This window comes from Portunus trituberculatus, chromosome 13 (assembly GCF_017591435.1).
Source record: "Portunus trituberculatus isolate SZX2019 chromosome 13, ASM1759143v1, whole genome shotgun sequence".
Taxonomy (NCBI): domain Eukaryota; kingdom Metazoa; phylum Arthropoda; class Malacostraca; order Decapoda; family Portunidae; genus Portunus; species Portunus trituberculatus.
In genome coordinates this window covers 11,055,993-11,072,458 of record NC_059267.1, presented here as the reverse complement: position 1 = coordinate 11,072,458, position 16,466 = coordinate 11,055,993, and the positions used below count along the sequence as shown (strand labels likewise).

The 16,466-nt window shown below is 42.7% G+C and overlaps 2 protein-coding genes across 3 annotated transcripts in view; one reads left to right on the top strand and one right to left on the bottom strand.

Annotated features, from left to right (window-relative positions):
- LOC123503189 (FAD-linked sulfhydryl oxidase ALR-like) overlaps positions 1-16,466 on the bottom strand; it is a 55,281-nt gene that overhangs the window by 37,495 nt on the left and 1,320 nt on the right. Inside the window, exons 2-5 of one of the 2 annotated variants that reach the window (XR_006674360.1) lie at positions 13,587-13,746; positions 12,190-12,382; positions 11,568-11,786; positions 8,978-9,121 (exon numbers count right to left, since the gene is read on the bottom strand). Coding sequence is in view for 1 of the 2 variants with exons in the window: in XM_045252736.1 (XP_045108671.1) it covers positions 11,624-11,786; positions 12,190-12,382; positions 13,587-13,746 (516 nt within the window). In the remaining variant the exon portion in view is untranslated. Of the gene's footprint in view, positions 1-8,977; positions 9,122-10,351; positions 11,787-12,189; positions 12,383-13,586; positions 13,747-16,466 lie in introns of those variants that run through there. The other variant, XM_045252736.1, reaches the window with a different exon arrangement.
- Positions 1,358-7,182, top strand: LOC123503147 (mucin-19-like). Its single transcript, XM_045252651.1, has 3 exons — positions 1,358-1,426; positions 2,594-4,646; positions 4,844-7,182. Exons 1-3 carry the CDS (start codon positions 1,358-1,360, stop codon positions 7,180-7,182), a joined length of 4,461 nt encoding a protein of 1,486 aa, XP_045108586.1.

Sequence of the window (16,466 nt, the reverse complement as noted above, 5' to 3'; positions counted from 1 at the left end):
AATAGGCCTGATGGTGGTGGTGGTTGTGGGTGACCTGCACGCAGACCTGTACGAATGCCAGGACGCCGGTCAGCTGCACGAGGCGCGCTGCCCTGTTACCCGCCGCGGGAACACCCATACCCACGTCAGAGAACTGCTACCGGATTCTTCCTAACCGGAACTCACCAGCCGGTGCCGCGGCAACCTTCGCCTCCAGCAGCAGGCCATGCACTTACGCCACGGCGCCGCTAACCTACTGCGTTGGGCAGCGTAGCGTGACAGTGTGGGAGGCGGTGTTCCACGGCGACGGCACCGCCACTCAACCATCGCGAAGATAATAACGGTAACAATGCTTATAACAATAATGAACAGAAAAGTCTGTACTACGCCTAGCACTCAGTAAGTCACGCAGTCTAGGTATTAATAACACACGTCCCTCAAACCTGAGAAATTGAGGTAGGTAGTGGTCTTCACCACGCCATCACTTCCAGGCACTATTGGAGGGAGACGAGGAAAATATGTATCTGATGTACCTCTTTTCACTCCGGCTTGTTTGTTTTCTTTCCCTCCAAAAGTAGTGCAGTGGTTATGCGTTGCAATTACAATCATCCACTTCCTTTTATTTTCTAGGATGAAGACTAACGGTTAAACGTTTTTGTTTCTTTTCCCTTGTTTAGAGTTGGACAGACTCGTTACTTCCGCCACTAGTCGTCCAGAAACTCACGCATGGTAAGTTATAATTACCCAGTAGTACCTTGACTTATTCATCTGGGTCACCTCGTTGCCGCCAGCCACACACCAGACACGGCCACTGTGCTATTAGAAGAAACTGTTTTCGTGGTTGTTGGATAGTAGTGCCGGCCAGCCCATTGTGGCCCTTACTCCCTTGTGCGCCTCTCAGTCACTCACTACCGGGGAGTAGACCGCGTCCTCACGATTAGGCTCCTCCAGGCAACTGGAGTAGGAGGCGGTGGTGGATGTGGCGTGAGTGTACTGCATGTGTGGAGTAATGTGTTTCACTACTATACACAACTGTGATTCTTGTTTGTGTTTGAGGTCAGAATGTTGGGGCAAATTTAATAGATCACTAGCAGGCATTTAGTGGTGCAGTGGTTTTCGCGCGTGACCGAATCAACAGAATACAATTTGAAACCAAGCCAATGATCACAGTGTAAATCCTCGCTAATGTGTTGGTTACGTACGTGGGGAAGGTAAAACAGTGGTGACCTGTTCTTTGAGTCAGTCTCGTACATCAAGTTATTTAAAAGATTTCGATCCACCGCAGATGATCGAAAAGCCATCCCCGGACACATCAGGACCCGGTTTCCATTAAATTATTCCTTCCTAATATTCTAGACGTAATCTTTGTTCCGTACCAATGCTCTCCCTTTCAGTTCAGAATATTGCACAGCCTGTGTCTTTACTGCTGACAGATGACCTGTGTATAGTGTGTACATTGAAAGGAGGCTCCACACCCCACTAGGTAAAGTCACCGCCGCCCCGCACATGCCACATGCTTACACAAAACACTGAAAAAAAAAAAAAAAAAAAAAAACGAAAATGATAAACTGATTCCGATTGATTGACCACGTTCCCTCCCCTCAGGTCCCTGAGAGGAGGCCACCAGGAAAGGAGTCAGTCACCACAACCACCACCACCATCACCACCACCACGCTGAGGAGGCCACAGACATGAAGGTTGTGATCACGCTATTGTTACTGGTCAGTACCTCAACATTGCCCACGTGAAGGTTATGCATCCTTACCATAAAGATATTGATGTTTTTTTTGTTTTGCTTTTCTTCATCACTTACTTCGTGTACAATGAGGTATAAGTTTTCATAGTGTGTGTGTGTGTGTGTGTGTGTGTGTGTGTGTGTGTGTGTGTGTGTGTGTGTGTGTGAATGTGTGCAAAGGTAACGTGTTTTCTAGTGACGCAGGAGTGACGTGTGACGACGTAGACAGTAGAGAGGGCGTCAATGGTGAGGGTTATATTGATGGGCGTAACTTAGATGAAGGTGAGAGCTGAATGAGGGAGTTGGGAAGAACCTCAAATTTAAAATGATAACTGGAACCATTTCTTTTTATTTGCCTACTTCTTTCTTATTGTCTTGTTCTCTTCATCGTCCTTTTTCGTTATCGCTCCTTTCCTTTCTCTTTATTCTACCTCTTGCTTCTTGATATTTTCCTTTCCCCTCTCCTCTATACTTTTGTTCTCCATTCTTCTTCTGTTCTCATTTCCTCCTGTTAAGCACTCATCTTCTCCTCCCTGATCTTGTTCCCTCCCTCTTCCTTGCTCTTATACTTATTTCAACTTCTTCACGTTCTTCTTCCGCTCATTCGTCTTTCGCCACCAGAGCACACACACACACACACACACGTACGGGATGTAAATCGAGGAGTTGTGACCTTGTTGTCCCGGTGTGTGGTGTGTGCCTGGTCTCAGACCTATCCCAAGATCGGAAATAATTATGAGCTCTGAGCTCGTTCCGTAGGGTAACGTCTGGCTGCCTCGTCAGAGACTGCAGCAGATCAAACAGTGAATTACACACCGAAATCAATAACAACATTGGATCACACGTTTATGAAACCCTAACACGCCTGCAATCCCACAGGTAGCAGTGCAAGGAAGGGACATCCACCGCGGCGGCACAAGAGCTCTGCATCACCCTGAACACAGCCTCCGGGGGCCATGGTGGAGAGGAGAGGACCCTACGCAAAACAAGACAAGACCTGTGTTGCTCAATGTAGGGGTTCTTGGTGACTTCGGTGATCGCGTTCCCAGTCACGGCAACGAGTGGGGAACCATGGTGGGTGACTACAGAAACAGCTCGCATAGTACAAAAGACGACTCAGGGCAGCTCAAGGGGCTCAGAGAAAAAGGGAATTTAGGATCGTTCCCAAGTCATGGTTCTGGTGGTGAAGACAGTGGTGGCCAAAATCTGCTGAGTAGGAAACGACTCGTGAATCAGACAGTAAGCACCTTCAGGAAGAAACACCCAAGGTCCAGGACGAGAAGAAACATTGGCAGTAGTAATACTGGTAGTAGTGGTAGTGGTAACGATGGTGGTATAGGCGCAAAGAGACTCAACCCTTGGAGAGAGATCAAAATTTCCCCACAAGTTCAAGGCGCAAGGCCGTCCAAACTCTCCCAACCAAACCAGCGATTCCAGCTCAGTGTGTGGCGGCTGGATGGCACAAGGGACAGCACAATCTACAGTACAAGACTCCGTGACGGCACAAGGGACCGCACGGATGACGGTACCGATGACAACACAACTGCTGAAGTAGCAGACGAAGGAGCTGCAGGTGAAGCAGCAGGTGAATCAACAGACGAGGTGATAAATGAAACAGATGAAACGGCAGGTGAAATAGTAGGTGAAGCAGCTGATGGAACAACAGAAACAGCAGATGAAATAGGTGAAGCAGTTGGTGAAACAAAAAAAACAGCTGGTGAAATAGCAGAGGCAGCTGGTGAAACAGCAGAGGCAGTTGGTGAAACAACAGAACTAGCTGGTGAAACAGCAGAAGCAGCTGGTGAAACAAGTGAAGCATCACATGAAATAGCAGATGCAGCTGGTGAAACAGGTGAAGCGGCAAGTGAAATAGCAGGAGAATCAGGTGAAGCAGAAGAGGCAGCTGGTGAAACAGGTGAGACAGCAAGTGAAACAGCAGAGGCAGCTGGTGAAACAGGTGAAGCAGTAAGTGAAACAGCAGAGGCAGCTGGTGAAACAGGTGAAGCAGCTGGTGAAACAGCAGATGCAGCTGGTGAAACAGGTGAAGCAGCAAGTGAAATAGCAGGAGAATCAGGTGAAGCAGAAGAGGCAGCTGGTGAAACAGGTGAGACAGCAAGTGAAACAGCAGAGGCAGCTGGTGAAACAGGTGAAGCAGTAAGTGGAACAGCAGAGGCAGCTGGTGAAACAGGTGAAGCAGCTGGTGAAACAGCAGAGGCAGCTGGTGAAACAGTAGAGGCAGCTGGTGAAACAGGTGAAGCAGCTGGTGAAACAGCAGAGGCAGCTGGTGAAGCAACTGGTGAGGCAGCTGGTGAAACAACAGAGGCAGCTGGTGAAATATCAGAAGCAGCTGGTGAAACTGATGAAGCAGGTGATGTAGCAGGTGAAGCAGCAGGTGACACAATGGATGAAGCAGCAGACGAGGCAGCAGAGGAAACAAGTGAGATAGCTGAAGACGTAACAAAAGCCACAGGTGACACAGCTGATCCAGTACTCACAGCAGAGAACACAGCTGGTGACACAGGTGGGAGCACCACAGACACAAGTGACGCCACACATTGCACCACAACAGGCGACTTCATAGTGGTCACCAAGTGCACCACGGATGACGGGACAAGCAAGGGCTCCATCACCATCACTAGCAATACCACTAGTGTCATCATAGCTGGTGACATTATAGGTGACGAGATGGATGGTCCAGCTGGGGATGAGGGCTTCCCGGGGGTTGTGGCTGTACCTGAGGATGATGACCTGGCTGGGGATGAGGGGCAGGGTGGTGATGGGTTACAAGATGGGATTAGTGCTGCTGTGGAGGCATTCATTGACAGTGTGATGAGTCAAGTTCACAATGACAGATTAATTGGTGGCAGTGGTGGTGGTAGCAATGATGATGGTGGTGTAGGTGTTGAGAGCATTGATGATAGTGGTGCAGGTGGTGAGAGCAATGATGATGGTGGTGGAGGTGGTGGTGGTGATGATAATAATGCTGGTGAGGGTTCTTCTCTCAGTGATGCAATCAATAAACTGGTTCAAACAATAATTTCAAGTACATCACGTGAGAGTGACAAAACAAGTCTAGAAGAGACAGTTTGGTTCATGGCAGTGGGCGGCAATTCTCCTCGGCGACCCAAGATATTTCTGCCATCATTGACAGCTTCATGACCAAGCTCAAGAGAAAGATCATGTCCTCCATAAGAAATGATCGCCCTACAATTGGAAGACAACAAGATGACATCCGCTCTGACAACACAAGACGCAGGTTCTCTCAGGCTATTGTAGGGGCTGCTCGGAAGGCAATCAGAGAGGAAATGGGATCCCTTAGGAGAGGAGAGAGACCCGTCACCAGGGAGGAGGAAAGTGAGGAGGAGACTGGTGACAAACAGGATGAAGAAAATGTTGCTTCAAGCCACAATAAGGATACACGTGAAAAACAGCATCGTAGTTCTGCTTCCCCAGTGGTCATAAGGACTGACACAGTACACATAATAAAAGGAAAAACTTCATCACTGCAAATGACACAGAGAGACAACTATACCGAGGTGTTCACCATGGGCCGCAGCTTGCCACAACGGTCAGGTGAGGGAAGCCAAGCTGCTCCCAATTCAGCACTGGGGGAAGCCAGAGATTTGCTCAGGTACCACGTTGCACGAGCCAGGCGGTCCTTCGACACTACTGTGGGAATGCTTGCTGATAATGGCAGCCGTGGTAAAAGGAACAGTGATGGTGGTATAGCCTCATCTGGGGAGCGAACCAGGCAGCAGGAAGCCACTGTGGCCAGACTACCACATGGCAGCAAGCGGTGGCATAACAGAAACACTGTCGACATATTGTCAATTGGGGATCGTATAAGAGAATTCATCCAAGGGACTGTTAAGGAATATATTGATGCAGTGATTGCCAGTGCACAGAACAGGATCACTGAGACCAATAACGACAGAATCACTGACACCACTACTGACAGCACCACTAATACCATCATCCCAGGAACCAGTGACACCACCACCAATGATGGAACCATTAATGGCAATACTGTTGGCATTAATGATGACATCAGTGATGGAACCACTGATGGCATTACTGATAACCAAAACACTCAAGAAACCAATAATAGCAATGTTGAAACTGTCATTAATGGAATCAATGAAAGCATAACTGATGGCACCACTGATGACATTATTGATAACACCACTAATGGCACCACTAGTGGCACAATTGATGGCACCTCTGGTGGTACCACTAGTGGTACAATTGATGGCACCACTGGTGGCACCACTAGTAGTACCATTGATGACACCACTGGTGGCACCAATATTGGCACTATTGATGGCACCACTAGTGGTACCATTGAAGGCATTACTAATGGCACCATTACCACCACTGGTAGCACCATTGGTGGCACTAATGATGGTCCCACTAGTGCCACCACTGATGATATCGCTGGTGGCACCACTAATGGCACCACTGATGGCACTAGTGGCACTACTGATGGCACCATTGATGACACCACTGATGGCACCAATATTGGCACTATTGATAGCACCACTAGTGGCACCATTCATGGCACCATTAGTGACACCACTGATGGCACTGCTGGTGGTGTTACTGTTGGCACTACTGATGGCACCATTGATGGCATAATTACTGGCACCACTGGTGCCACCACTGATGACACTACTAATAATAACACTGGTGGTACCACTGGTGGTGTTACTGATGGCACTACTGATGGCACCATTGATGGCATTATTGATGGCATAATTACTGGCACCACTGATGGCACTACTAATAATAACACTGGTGGCACCACTGGTGGTGTTACTGATGGCACTGGTGGCACTACTGATGGCACCATTGATGGCATAATTACTGGCTCCTCTGATAGCACCACTGATAATACCACTGATGGCACTACTAATAATAGCACTGGTGGCACCACTGGTGGTGTTACCGATGGCACTGGTGGCACTACTGTTGGCACCATTGATGGCATAATTACTGGGACCACTGATGGCACTACTAATAATAACACTGGTGGCACCACTGGTGGTGTTACTGATAGCATTGGTGGCACTGCTGATGGATCCATTGATGGCATTATTAATGGCATAATTACTGGCACCACTGATAATAACACTGGTGGTGCTACTGATGCCACTGGTGGCACTACTGATGGCACCATTGATGACACCACTGATGGCACCTCTCATGGCTCCACTGATGGCACTACTCCTGGCTCCACTGATAGCACCACTGATAATACCACTTACGGAATTTTTGAAAATAACATGGTTAGTAACACAGAGGGCAACACTGGTAGCAGTGGCAGCAACATGGACACCAATACTATCAATGCCTTGGCTCATGAGATCATTGAACGCTTGTCTGGTGCAACTGATGCTACAGAAAACTCCATCCATCAGGCACTCCAGAGTCTTCTTGAGAGCCACCTGGATTCTGTATCTGATGTTTGAATGCCAAGGAGCAGACAAGCAAGGCAGATCCAGAAGTGAAGTTGTACACTACGGAGGACTAACCGGTCACACACATCTGCTGGAGACGTGCAGTGACATCTATTTTATTCAATGTAATAAATTACTATGCTCTCAATTAAAAAAAAAATGTACTGGATATGTCTACAATAAAATTCAGTAACAATGGCAAGGCTTGGTGGCATGTGTACGAGTACTCAGTCCTTCCTTAGTGGAAGGTTTCTTGGGTTTCTTGAAGGTTTGTTGACTTGTTAATTTCCAGTTACATGTAGTTGATGTGTGTAACTGATATATTATTATTTTAGTTTATAAGTAATTTATTTGTGAAAGGTGCAATGTGTATACAAAAAGCATTACTCATCAGTCTCCCTTCAGAAGGATTCTGAAAAATAATTTATAGTATTTTTACAAAGTTAATACTATATTGTTAGTAAAAATAAACTTTATTTTTTCTCATTTTTTAGTTTTTTTTTTTAACGCACACTAGTCCTACCACAGTGTCATGAAGTCTAAGTACACACCTCTATCCTCTTATAGAAGTAATGTACTTGTCTCATAGGTTGGCATTTGTGTTTTGGAGCAAGACTGCTGCAAATATATAGATTTATGATGCAAAAATACGATTGAAAAAGTAAATCAATTAGTAAATTTTCTGCATGGTTGATCCTGCGAGTGTTGCCACTGGCATCAGAGCGGTGTTAGGAAGGACACACAACCTTCCTATTATCTCTTGCAACCCCCACCAAACCATTTAGTTAAGTGACCAATCACAATGACAGAACAGTTTACTAATGTGTTGCTTTTTAATGAATCTTCACTATTTATTACTGAAACTGCTTTCCTGTTTAATATTTGTACTGAATATATTGCCATTCAACTTGCTCTATCTAAACTTCTGTAGCTAAAGTTAGAAAACTGTTTGTTTGTAAGGCTGCAAATATCAAATATATTGTCTGCAGGTTTGCAGTTGCTAAAGTGACTGTGAAGAACCCAGCTCAGGTAAGTGTATAATTATAATCAGAGTTTATATAAAAATCATAAGACAAATGATAATGATCTAAATTACTTCAATAACAAAATTCTTAGCGATTACTCTCATTCTCAAGGTATCTATCCATTATTCAGATTACTCTCATTCTCAAGGTATCTATCCATTATTCAGATTACTCTCATTCTCAAGGTATCTATCCATTATTCAGAGTGATGTACTAAGTATTCTATAGTGTTAAAAAAAAAAAAAAAGTGAGCTTAAACAACAAAACCATATTACTAGTCATTGTTGAGTGCGGTACCTTCACTTCAGCTAAGGACACAATCTTTGCTGAAATGCATTTAGTAGTGTCCTGCACTTTTACAGACAAGGGCTGAAAACCTCTCAATCTGCCACCACCAAGAAGTGTGGCTTGATGTCTGCTAAATATATCCAATACTATTGATAGAACATAATGACAACTTGTGGAAGGGTGGTGAAGGGATACACGGGCTGTGGATGAGTACTTTATTCCTGACTAGTTTCGTTGTTATAGCTTCTTCAGAGGAAAGGAAGAAGCTATAACAGCGAAACTAGTCAGGAATAAAGTACTCATTCACAACCCGTGCATCCTTTCACCACCCTTCCACAATACTATTGATATATTTTATGGGTTATAGTAGTGAACACCTAGAAATGCTAAACATTCACAAGTTGAAATAAGAACACATGAATAGTCTACGAATAATATTACCTATAGCTTTAACTTATACCATATGAAGGAACAAAGACAAGCAGGAAACTAACCTTACCAACTTGTGCAGTGGAAACACAGTGAGACATTCCTGAGTATCCTCAATGAGGCACAGGCTGTATGACTGACTGTACAGAAGCAGTCTTTATTGTCCTTGTGGTTCGTGTTTCAGAAAGTGGTCATCCATCTCTCCAGGCCTGGGTGGATGACGTGTACAGTGCAATGGGTGGTGAGGGATAGCAATATATTTGTATGTTGGTGTTTTGGCCAATAACATCTGTGGTATGGATCTATAAAATGATAGCAATAATTCACTTCCAATTTCATGTTTGAACAGCCATCCCATAAGACTCTTCCATATACAAGTAAATAAATAAATAGTATATAGATAGACAAACAGGCCTGACATATTTCTGAGTTCTATAATTAATCTTTGAAGACATGCATGTAAACCAAGGTAACATTATAAGTCAGTGTTTATCATAGTGTTTAATGTGGATTTTCTTACCACACTGTATTTATGCTACATTAACAGTGAATTTCTTGGCACCAACTTTATATATGTACTACATAGGTGGATACGATAATGAAAATATTTATCACGATAACCAATAGATTGATTATGATAACATTATTGACAACTGACAACTGGCTATAACTTTATCATAGGATAACCACTAATTAATAAATCAATAAACCAATAATTTTAATACTATCAATAATGATATTGATAAATCCAAATCCTTATTTTTTTATCTTAGAAGGCTTATCTGCAATAAATAAATTGATAGTGCGGGATAAATAATCATCGGATAACCAATAACTAGATATTGTTATCATTTGAAAACTTCAAATTCAATGTTTACTCTGTCTCCTCACTAACAAAAAGTGGTACAGTCTTAAGTAAAGTAACTACATTTGATTTTGAAAGTTTAAAAACGCTCATTTTCTAAAAATAAAAATCATCGATTACAGATAGTTTAGAACCAAAAGTATTTGCATTATAGATAAATTGATAATGCAGAAGAAATAATTACATTAGATAACCAACAACATAATATCATTACCGTGATAAATTAATAACGCCCACCTACGCATGCATGCACGCGCGTGCACACACACACACACACACACACACACACACACACACACACACACACACACACACTCACAATCGAGAGGCCCGGGTTCGAGTCCCGGTAAGCGGCGAGGTAAATGGGCAAGCCTCTTAATGTGTGGCCCCTGTTCACCTAGCAGTAAATAGGTACGGGATGTAACTCGAGGGGTTGTGGCCTCGCTTTCCCAGTGTGTGTGTTGTGTGTTAATGTGGTCTCAGTCTTACCTAAAGATTGGTCTATGAGCTCTGAGCTCGCTCCATAATGGGGAAGACTGGCTGGGTGACCAGCAGGCAACCGAGGTGAATTACACACACACACACACACACACACACACACACACACACACACACACACACACACACACACACACACACACAGGCAAACATCTCCATTGGACAAACACCGTCACCAAAGAAAGTGATAGCCTTGAATCATCTTGGCAATATTGTAGTTCTATGCCTGTCTCCTGTCACTCTGTATACAAAATTCTGAATTATGAACATGTGAACACAGGCAAAGACTGTTAGTCCATGGTACTCACTTCTGAGGTCACCAACACTCCTTTTCTCTAACTATTGCTATCTGGTAACAATGTTTATCTGATGAACAGTGTTTGACAGTGTGGATGCAACCTAAAGGAGAGATGAAAGAAATAATCCTATGAAGTATTAAAGTATGCAACTAGCTGGTGAACAGAACACGTGAAGAAACACCGGTTTTGTAAAGATAACTTTTCAAGAAAAAAAAAAAAAAAAAAAAAAAAAACATATTCAATTATGCATGAGATGCAGCTACCAGTAAACCTTTAAACTTCTTTCTTAAGAAAAGTGAGTCATACTACTCTAATATAGTTTCATACAATCCTGAGTTTCTCATATCAATGTCACTATTTCTAACATCTATCAGTGTCAAGTCATGTGTGAGTTTGGCCAAGTAAACTGCTATCATGTAGCTCAAGACAACACTTACTGCCCAACAACATATGCATTATTGCATCACATATACAGAACAAACAAACTTCATGGTATTCTTCACCTGAACTTTGTTTTGCTTTAAGTCTGTTATTTCAATCTCTATAAATCTCATAAACACAAGGAAAACACTTCCCTGAGCTGCACTCCATTACTCAGAATACATATTTGCAATAGTTTTCAAGACATGCAGAATTTGACAAGCACACAATCACTCACTTGTTTGGTTATGATGCTTTCAGTAAATAATAAAGGAAACTCTGTCTTCATGTAATGCTCCTTTGTTAGTTCTCAAATACAGTCATACTGTAGGATGTTCTGCTTATATACGAGTATATATATATATATATATATATATATATATATATATATATATATATATATATATATATATATATATATATATATATGAATATATAAATATATATATATATATATATATATAGTTTATCAAATATAGCTTATATACAGTATCTACTCAAAATATTAAAAATTTTAAAAATATGTATATATAAAATCTTCATGTACCAAAGATACATTTCTGGAAAAACAACCTTTTCATGCGAACAAGTTCCCTGGCCAGTGTACAGAGACAACGTTTCTCTACCACTCAGTCACACGAGCCGTCCGCCCAGCCGTCAAGCCACCGCTCATTGATACGTTTGCAGTCAAAGAGTGGCTTCTGCAGCTTCTTGTTGACCTCATTATGTGCCTCACAGAACCACTGGGAGAGGCCACTGCGGGAGTCCACTTTAGGGGTGTTGGTCTTCAGCCTGAGGAGGAAAGGAGCAAATTCATTAGACTAATCATCAAAAACAACATCTCAACACAGGCCTTGAGTCTATGGGAGACAGGATCAATAATTAACTGATATGTAACAGCTATCAAGGACAGCCATGCAGCCATTTCTATACACTATGATAGTCATCAATGACAATCATTCTTACACAACCTTAGAGTTTAATTGACAAATCGTTAATGTTCATCTGTGTTAATCAAGGACAATCACTTCCACAGGATCCTCACAACTAAAACAAGGGAAGATCAACATATCAATCAATAAACAGGACTAGCTATTTCATGAAGGTAGTGTCTGGTTGTTGGTTATTTATATTTCTTGAGCTAGTCATATACTACTCTCTGTATGGGAGACAGACAAGAGTTGCAGCCACTAACCATTCCCTGAAGTCCTCTGCACACGGTGGACATGGGTAGAACTTAGAGAAGAGTGTGATGAAGGAACGCATGTCTTGCTGCTGCTGGGAGGATGGCTGGTCAGGGTAGTAAGCTGCCATAGTGTGCAAGAGCCGCCAAGTGCCACGTCCCAGGGCCAAACTGTCTGCTGGGCACCCATATTTTGCTGCATCTCCTTCACCAACAACAAAAAAACATATAAGCAATATTGTTAGGGGACTTACACATGAGTTACTGAAAAAAAAAATAAAAAGGGCATTTATTTATATGGATGAAATGATGAGAAGCTGATAGAATCAATGATTCAACTCAGACTAGAATGTTGCAATTGTTTGGTCATCTCATAATTATAAAGATATAAGGAATATAGAAAGGATTCAAAGAGCTGCAATCAAAATGGTTCCTAGCTTGAGAGATCTCTCTTATAAGATAAGACTAAAGAGACTGGAACTTCCAACATTACAGCAGAAAAGAGAAAAAGGAGATCTGAGTCACACTAGGAGCAACACCAAGATTTTCAAGAAATATTCCAGATTGGACATCAGGAAGAACAACTTCAACTTTAGAGTGATGAATAAAAGGAACAGTCTTCCTGATTGGGTGGTGAATACCAGCAATGTTAGAAAATTTTAAAAGAAACTCAGTAAATTATGATAAAACCAGGACCAGATATTAAACTATAAAGTGCAAATTGTATCCACCACCACCACCACCCACGGCCACAGTTCTGAAAGTTATGTGGCCTTAGAACTGGAGTCACAGGTGTAAGCCTCTTCTAGAAGATCATCTGTGAGTATTTATACAGGGCTTTGAAGAGGATCAAGTTACCAAAGAGCTCTGTTTGTGTGAGACTCAAGAGACACAAGAGAACACAGAATCAAATTAAAGAAGAGAGCATGTGGAAGAAACACCAAGAAATATTGTTCTTCAAATATAAGCATAGAAATATAGAGTAAATTAGATGAAATTATGAGTGCTAGCAAGGAATATTAATGAAATTAAAGTTAAGCTGGATGCTTATAGATATAGAGACAGGACATCATCAGCAAAGCTTTTTTCCTGTAAAACAGTGGTTCTTGACCTTTATACTACTATGTATCCTCTACCAATCTGTCTTCCCTTCCATGCCCCCTTTGCATCTATGAATATAACTCCCACAAAGATTTTAAAGAAAAAGGCAATACTCTTGCATTTTTCATAAACTTTTCATAATTTGACCGTGCTCTCGTTAATAAACTGACAAATATAATTAGAGAAATTCCTGCTTTTTCAAAAGGGCTCGTGTACCCTTTGGAAATTGCTGATACCACCCCAGGGGACTGTACTCCCAGGTTAAGAACTGCTGTTGTAAAATATAACTTGTAAATATTTATACATACCCCAGAGGGGTGGATGCCCTTCATCTTGTACACCATTCTTTTGGGAACTAGTGGACGATGAGGTGTCATTTGCCTGTGATCCCCTTTGTGTTGAGATGCCGGATGCTGCTGCTGCTGCTAGTGTTGTTGTTGCTGTTCCATCCTCTGTGGTACTGTTAGTCTAACAAACAAAAATTTAGGTATAATACTTTGCCTAGAAACAAATAATGTCTAGAAATTACTAGACTTTCATAAAATTCTGTTTCTGCAGCCTGCGACAACAAGTCTTTCAAGAACATAGATACCCTAACACCTCAATACTCCAGCAACCTTTTGTAAATATTGCTCTCACAGGGAATAAAGTTAAAAATGGATCAATCTCTAGTCCTGTACTTCCACCATCACATATACCAACGGCTGGCAGATCCTGAGGGCAAAATTCTAGTTTCTGCCCATACTTTCCCCTCCACCCCCAAACAAGTTTGGGGACAGGTGGGAATGCGGGGTTTCAGGTGGGAAACATGAAATGCGACGGAAATGCGTATTTTTTGTATAACTGGGAGGAAAAGAAATGGCCATCCTAAACTCTATGGATAGTTCACTACAATTTTTGTAATTTCACAATTTGTATAAATTCCATAAATTAGGAGTATATTTCAGCAAGGACACTAACCTAACCCTAACATAGACCTACCCTACCGTAATCTTGACAAGGGTAGCGTCCCCCCCGTCACCCCCCCCTAGAACACTAACCCAACCCTAACATAAGGGCAGGCTCCGGGGTTTAGGCTTTTTCTCAACAGACTGGGATGAAATCGTTACTGGTGATTTATTGTATTAAAAGATGTATTTGGGTGAAATTTTATCTCCTAAATTTCATTATTGTATTTTTGGCGAATATTTTTCAGTGAAATTTGTTAATTTTGACATGTTTTCAAAGCAATAGAACTCAAAGACTAGACACTTTATTTCTGTGAGACTTTTTGCAATTAATTTTCAGTCTATATTATATAGATTTGCCGGTTTACCTTTTCCTTTTAGGGTTTCTTTTTTTTTCCTAACATTTTTTTTTTCAAATTTGGTTTTTGGGGGGTGAAAAAATACAAAAAACAATGTACAAATTTTTTATTCTTCAAAATCTATATTCTGAACTGGCAGAATGAAAGAAAATTAAATTATAAAAAGAATAACACAAGAATCAATCATTTACCTTCAAAACTTACTGAGTTCTATAACTTTAAAGTTGCAAAACAAAAAAACTAACCTAACATTTTCTAGCACCCCCATAGAATACTAACCTAACCTAACGTATCCTTGCTTTGGGGCTGCTTCCCTCCCCCCACACCGGTTCTCTTATAGCTTTACACAATATGCCCTATCTCTACCAATACCCCTCCTCATAATACCTTAACGAAAGGATGAAGGTCCTGGCTGTGGGACATCCTCTTCTCAATTGTCGTTAAGTTCACTGTCCTCCACGGGGACAGCAGGAGTGATGATTTCCCAGTAATCAAATTCGCAACCTTTACAAGCGTCAATGATGGCCATGGCTGAACTGATCACACAGATGTCTTTGTGCACCTGTCTGCCCAGCTGTGCGCCACCTACGAATACATATAGCAAATTCCTATTGGCACAGCTTGTGGTGTTATGAGGTGGTGGCACGTCATTGGACAAAAGAACTATAGACACAATAAGAATCCTACTCAACAGTTACCCACAAACCCCAGCTAGGTTCTTCTCTAGAATCACTGCTCCATGCCGATCTGTATAATACGTACAGCACAGTGCAGTATATGTAACGTGTTTACCATCAGTGAGAGTTTTGGTGAGTGCTCGGCCTTAGTGTGTCGTACACAAGCCTTCAAATGTGGTGTGTTTGGCGAGTTTTCTATAAGTCCAGCAAGCTGCGGCGAGCCACGGAGCTCCATCACACTCGGAAATGAGCAGTACACTGACTTGCATTTGTTTCTAGCTGGGGTTTGTGGGTAACTGGTGAATAGGATTCTTATTGTGTCTATAGTTCTTTTGTCCAATGACGTGCCACCACCTCTTAACAGCACGAGCTGCGCCAATGGGAATTTGCTATATGTATTCATAGGTGGGGCACAGCTGGGCAGACAGGTGCACAAACATCTGTGTGAGCAGTTCAGCCATGGCCACCAGTGACACTAGTTGTAAAGGTTGCGAATTTGATTACTGGGAAATCATCGCTCCTGGGATGCAAGTCAGTGTACAATCGAGAAGAGGACCAGCCAGGACCTTCATCCTTTCGTTAAGGTATTGTGAGGAGGGGATTGGTAGAGGTAGGGCATATTGTGTGAAGCTATAAGAGAACCTGTGCGGGGGGGAGGGAAACTGCCCCAAAGCAAGGATACGGTAGGTTAGATTTATGTTAGGGTTAGGTTAGTGTTGGAGGGGGGGTCTGGGAGGGTGCAGCACCCCCGGTTAGGTTAGTGTTGTAGGGAGGGTTCAGGGGGGCCGCACCCCCCCGGCTAGGTTAGGTTACGTTAGGTTAGGTTTATGTTAGGGTTAGGTTAGTGTTGTAGGGGGATCCGGGGGGGGCACAGCCACCCTGGTTAGATTAGGTTTTTGTCCTTAGATTTTTTTGGATCGCCATATCTCGCCTCTTTTGGCTGCCCCCCCAAAAAAACCCCGATTCCCCAAGCTTGTTGGGGGGGGTGAGAAGGGGAGAGGGGAGAGAAAAGGGGGGGAGCAGTGGTTCTGTAGTTTTATCCCCAGCTATAAACAAACACAAGTCAGTGTACTGCTCATTTCCAAGTGTGATGGAGCTCCGTGGCTCACCAGAGCTTGCTGGACTTACAGAAAACTCACTGATCACCGCACATTCCCAGACCTATTGTAGCGTTATTATTTATTTGCGGCAGGTAGTGTACGTAC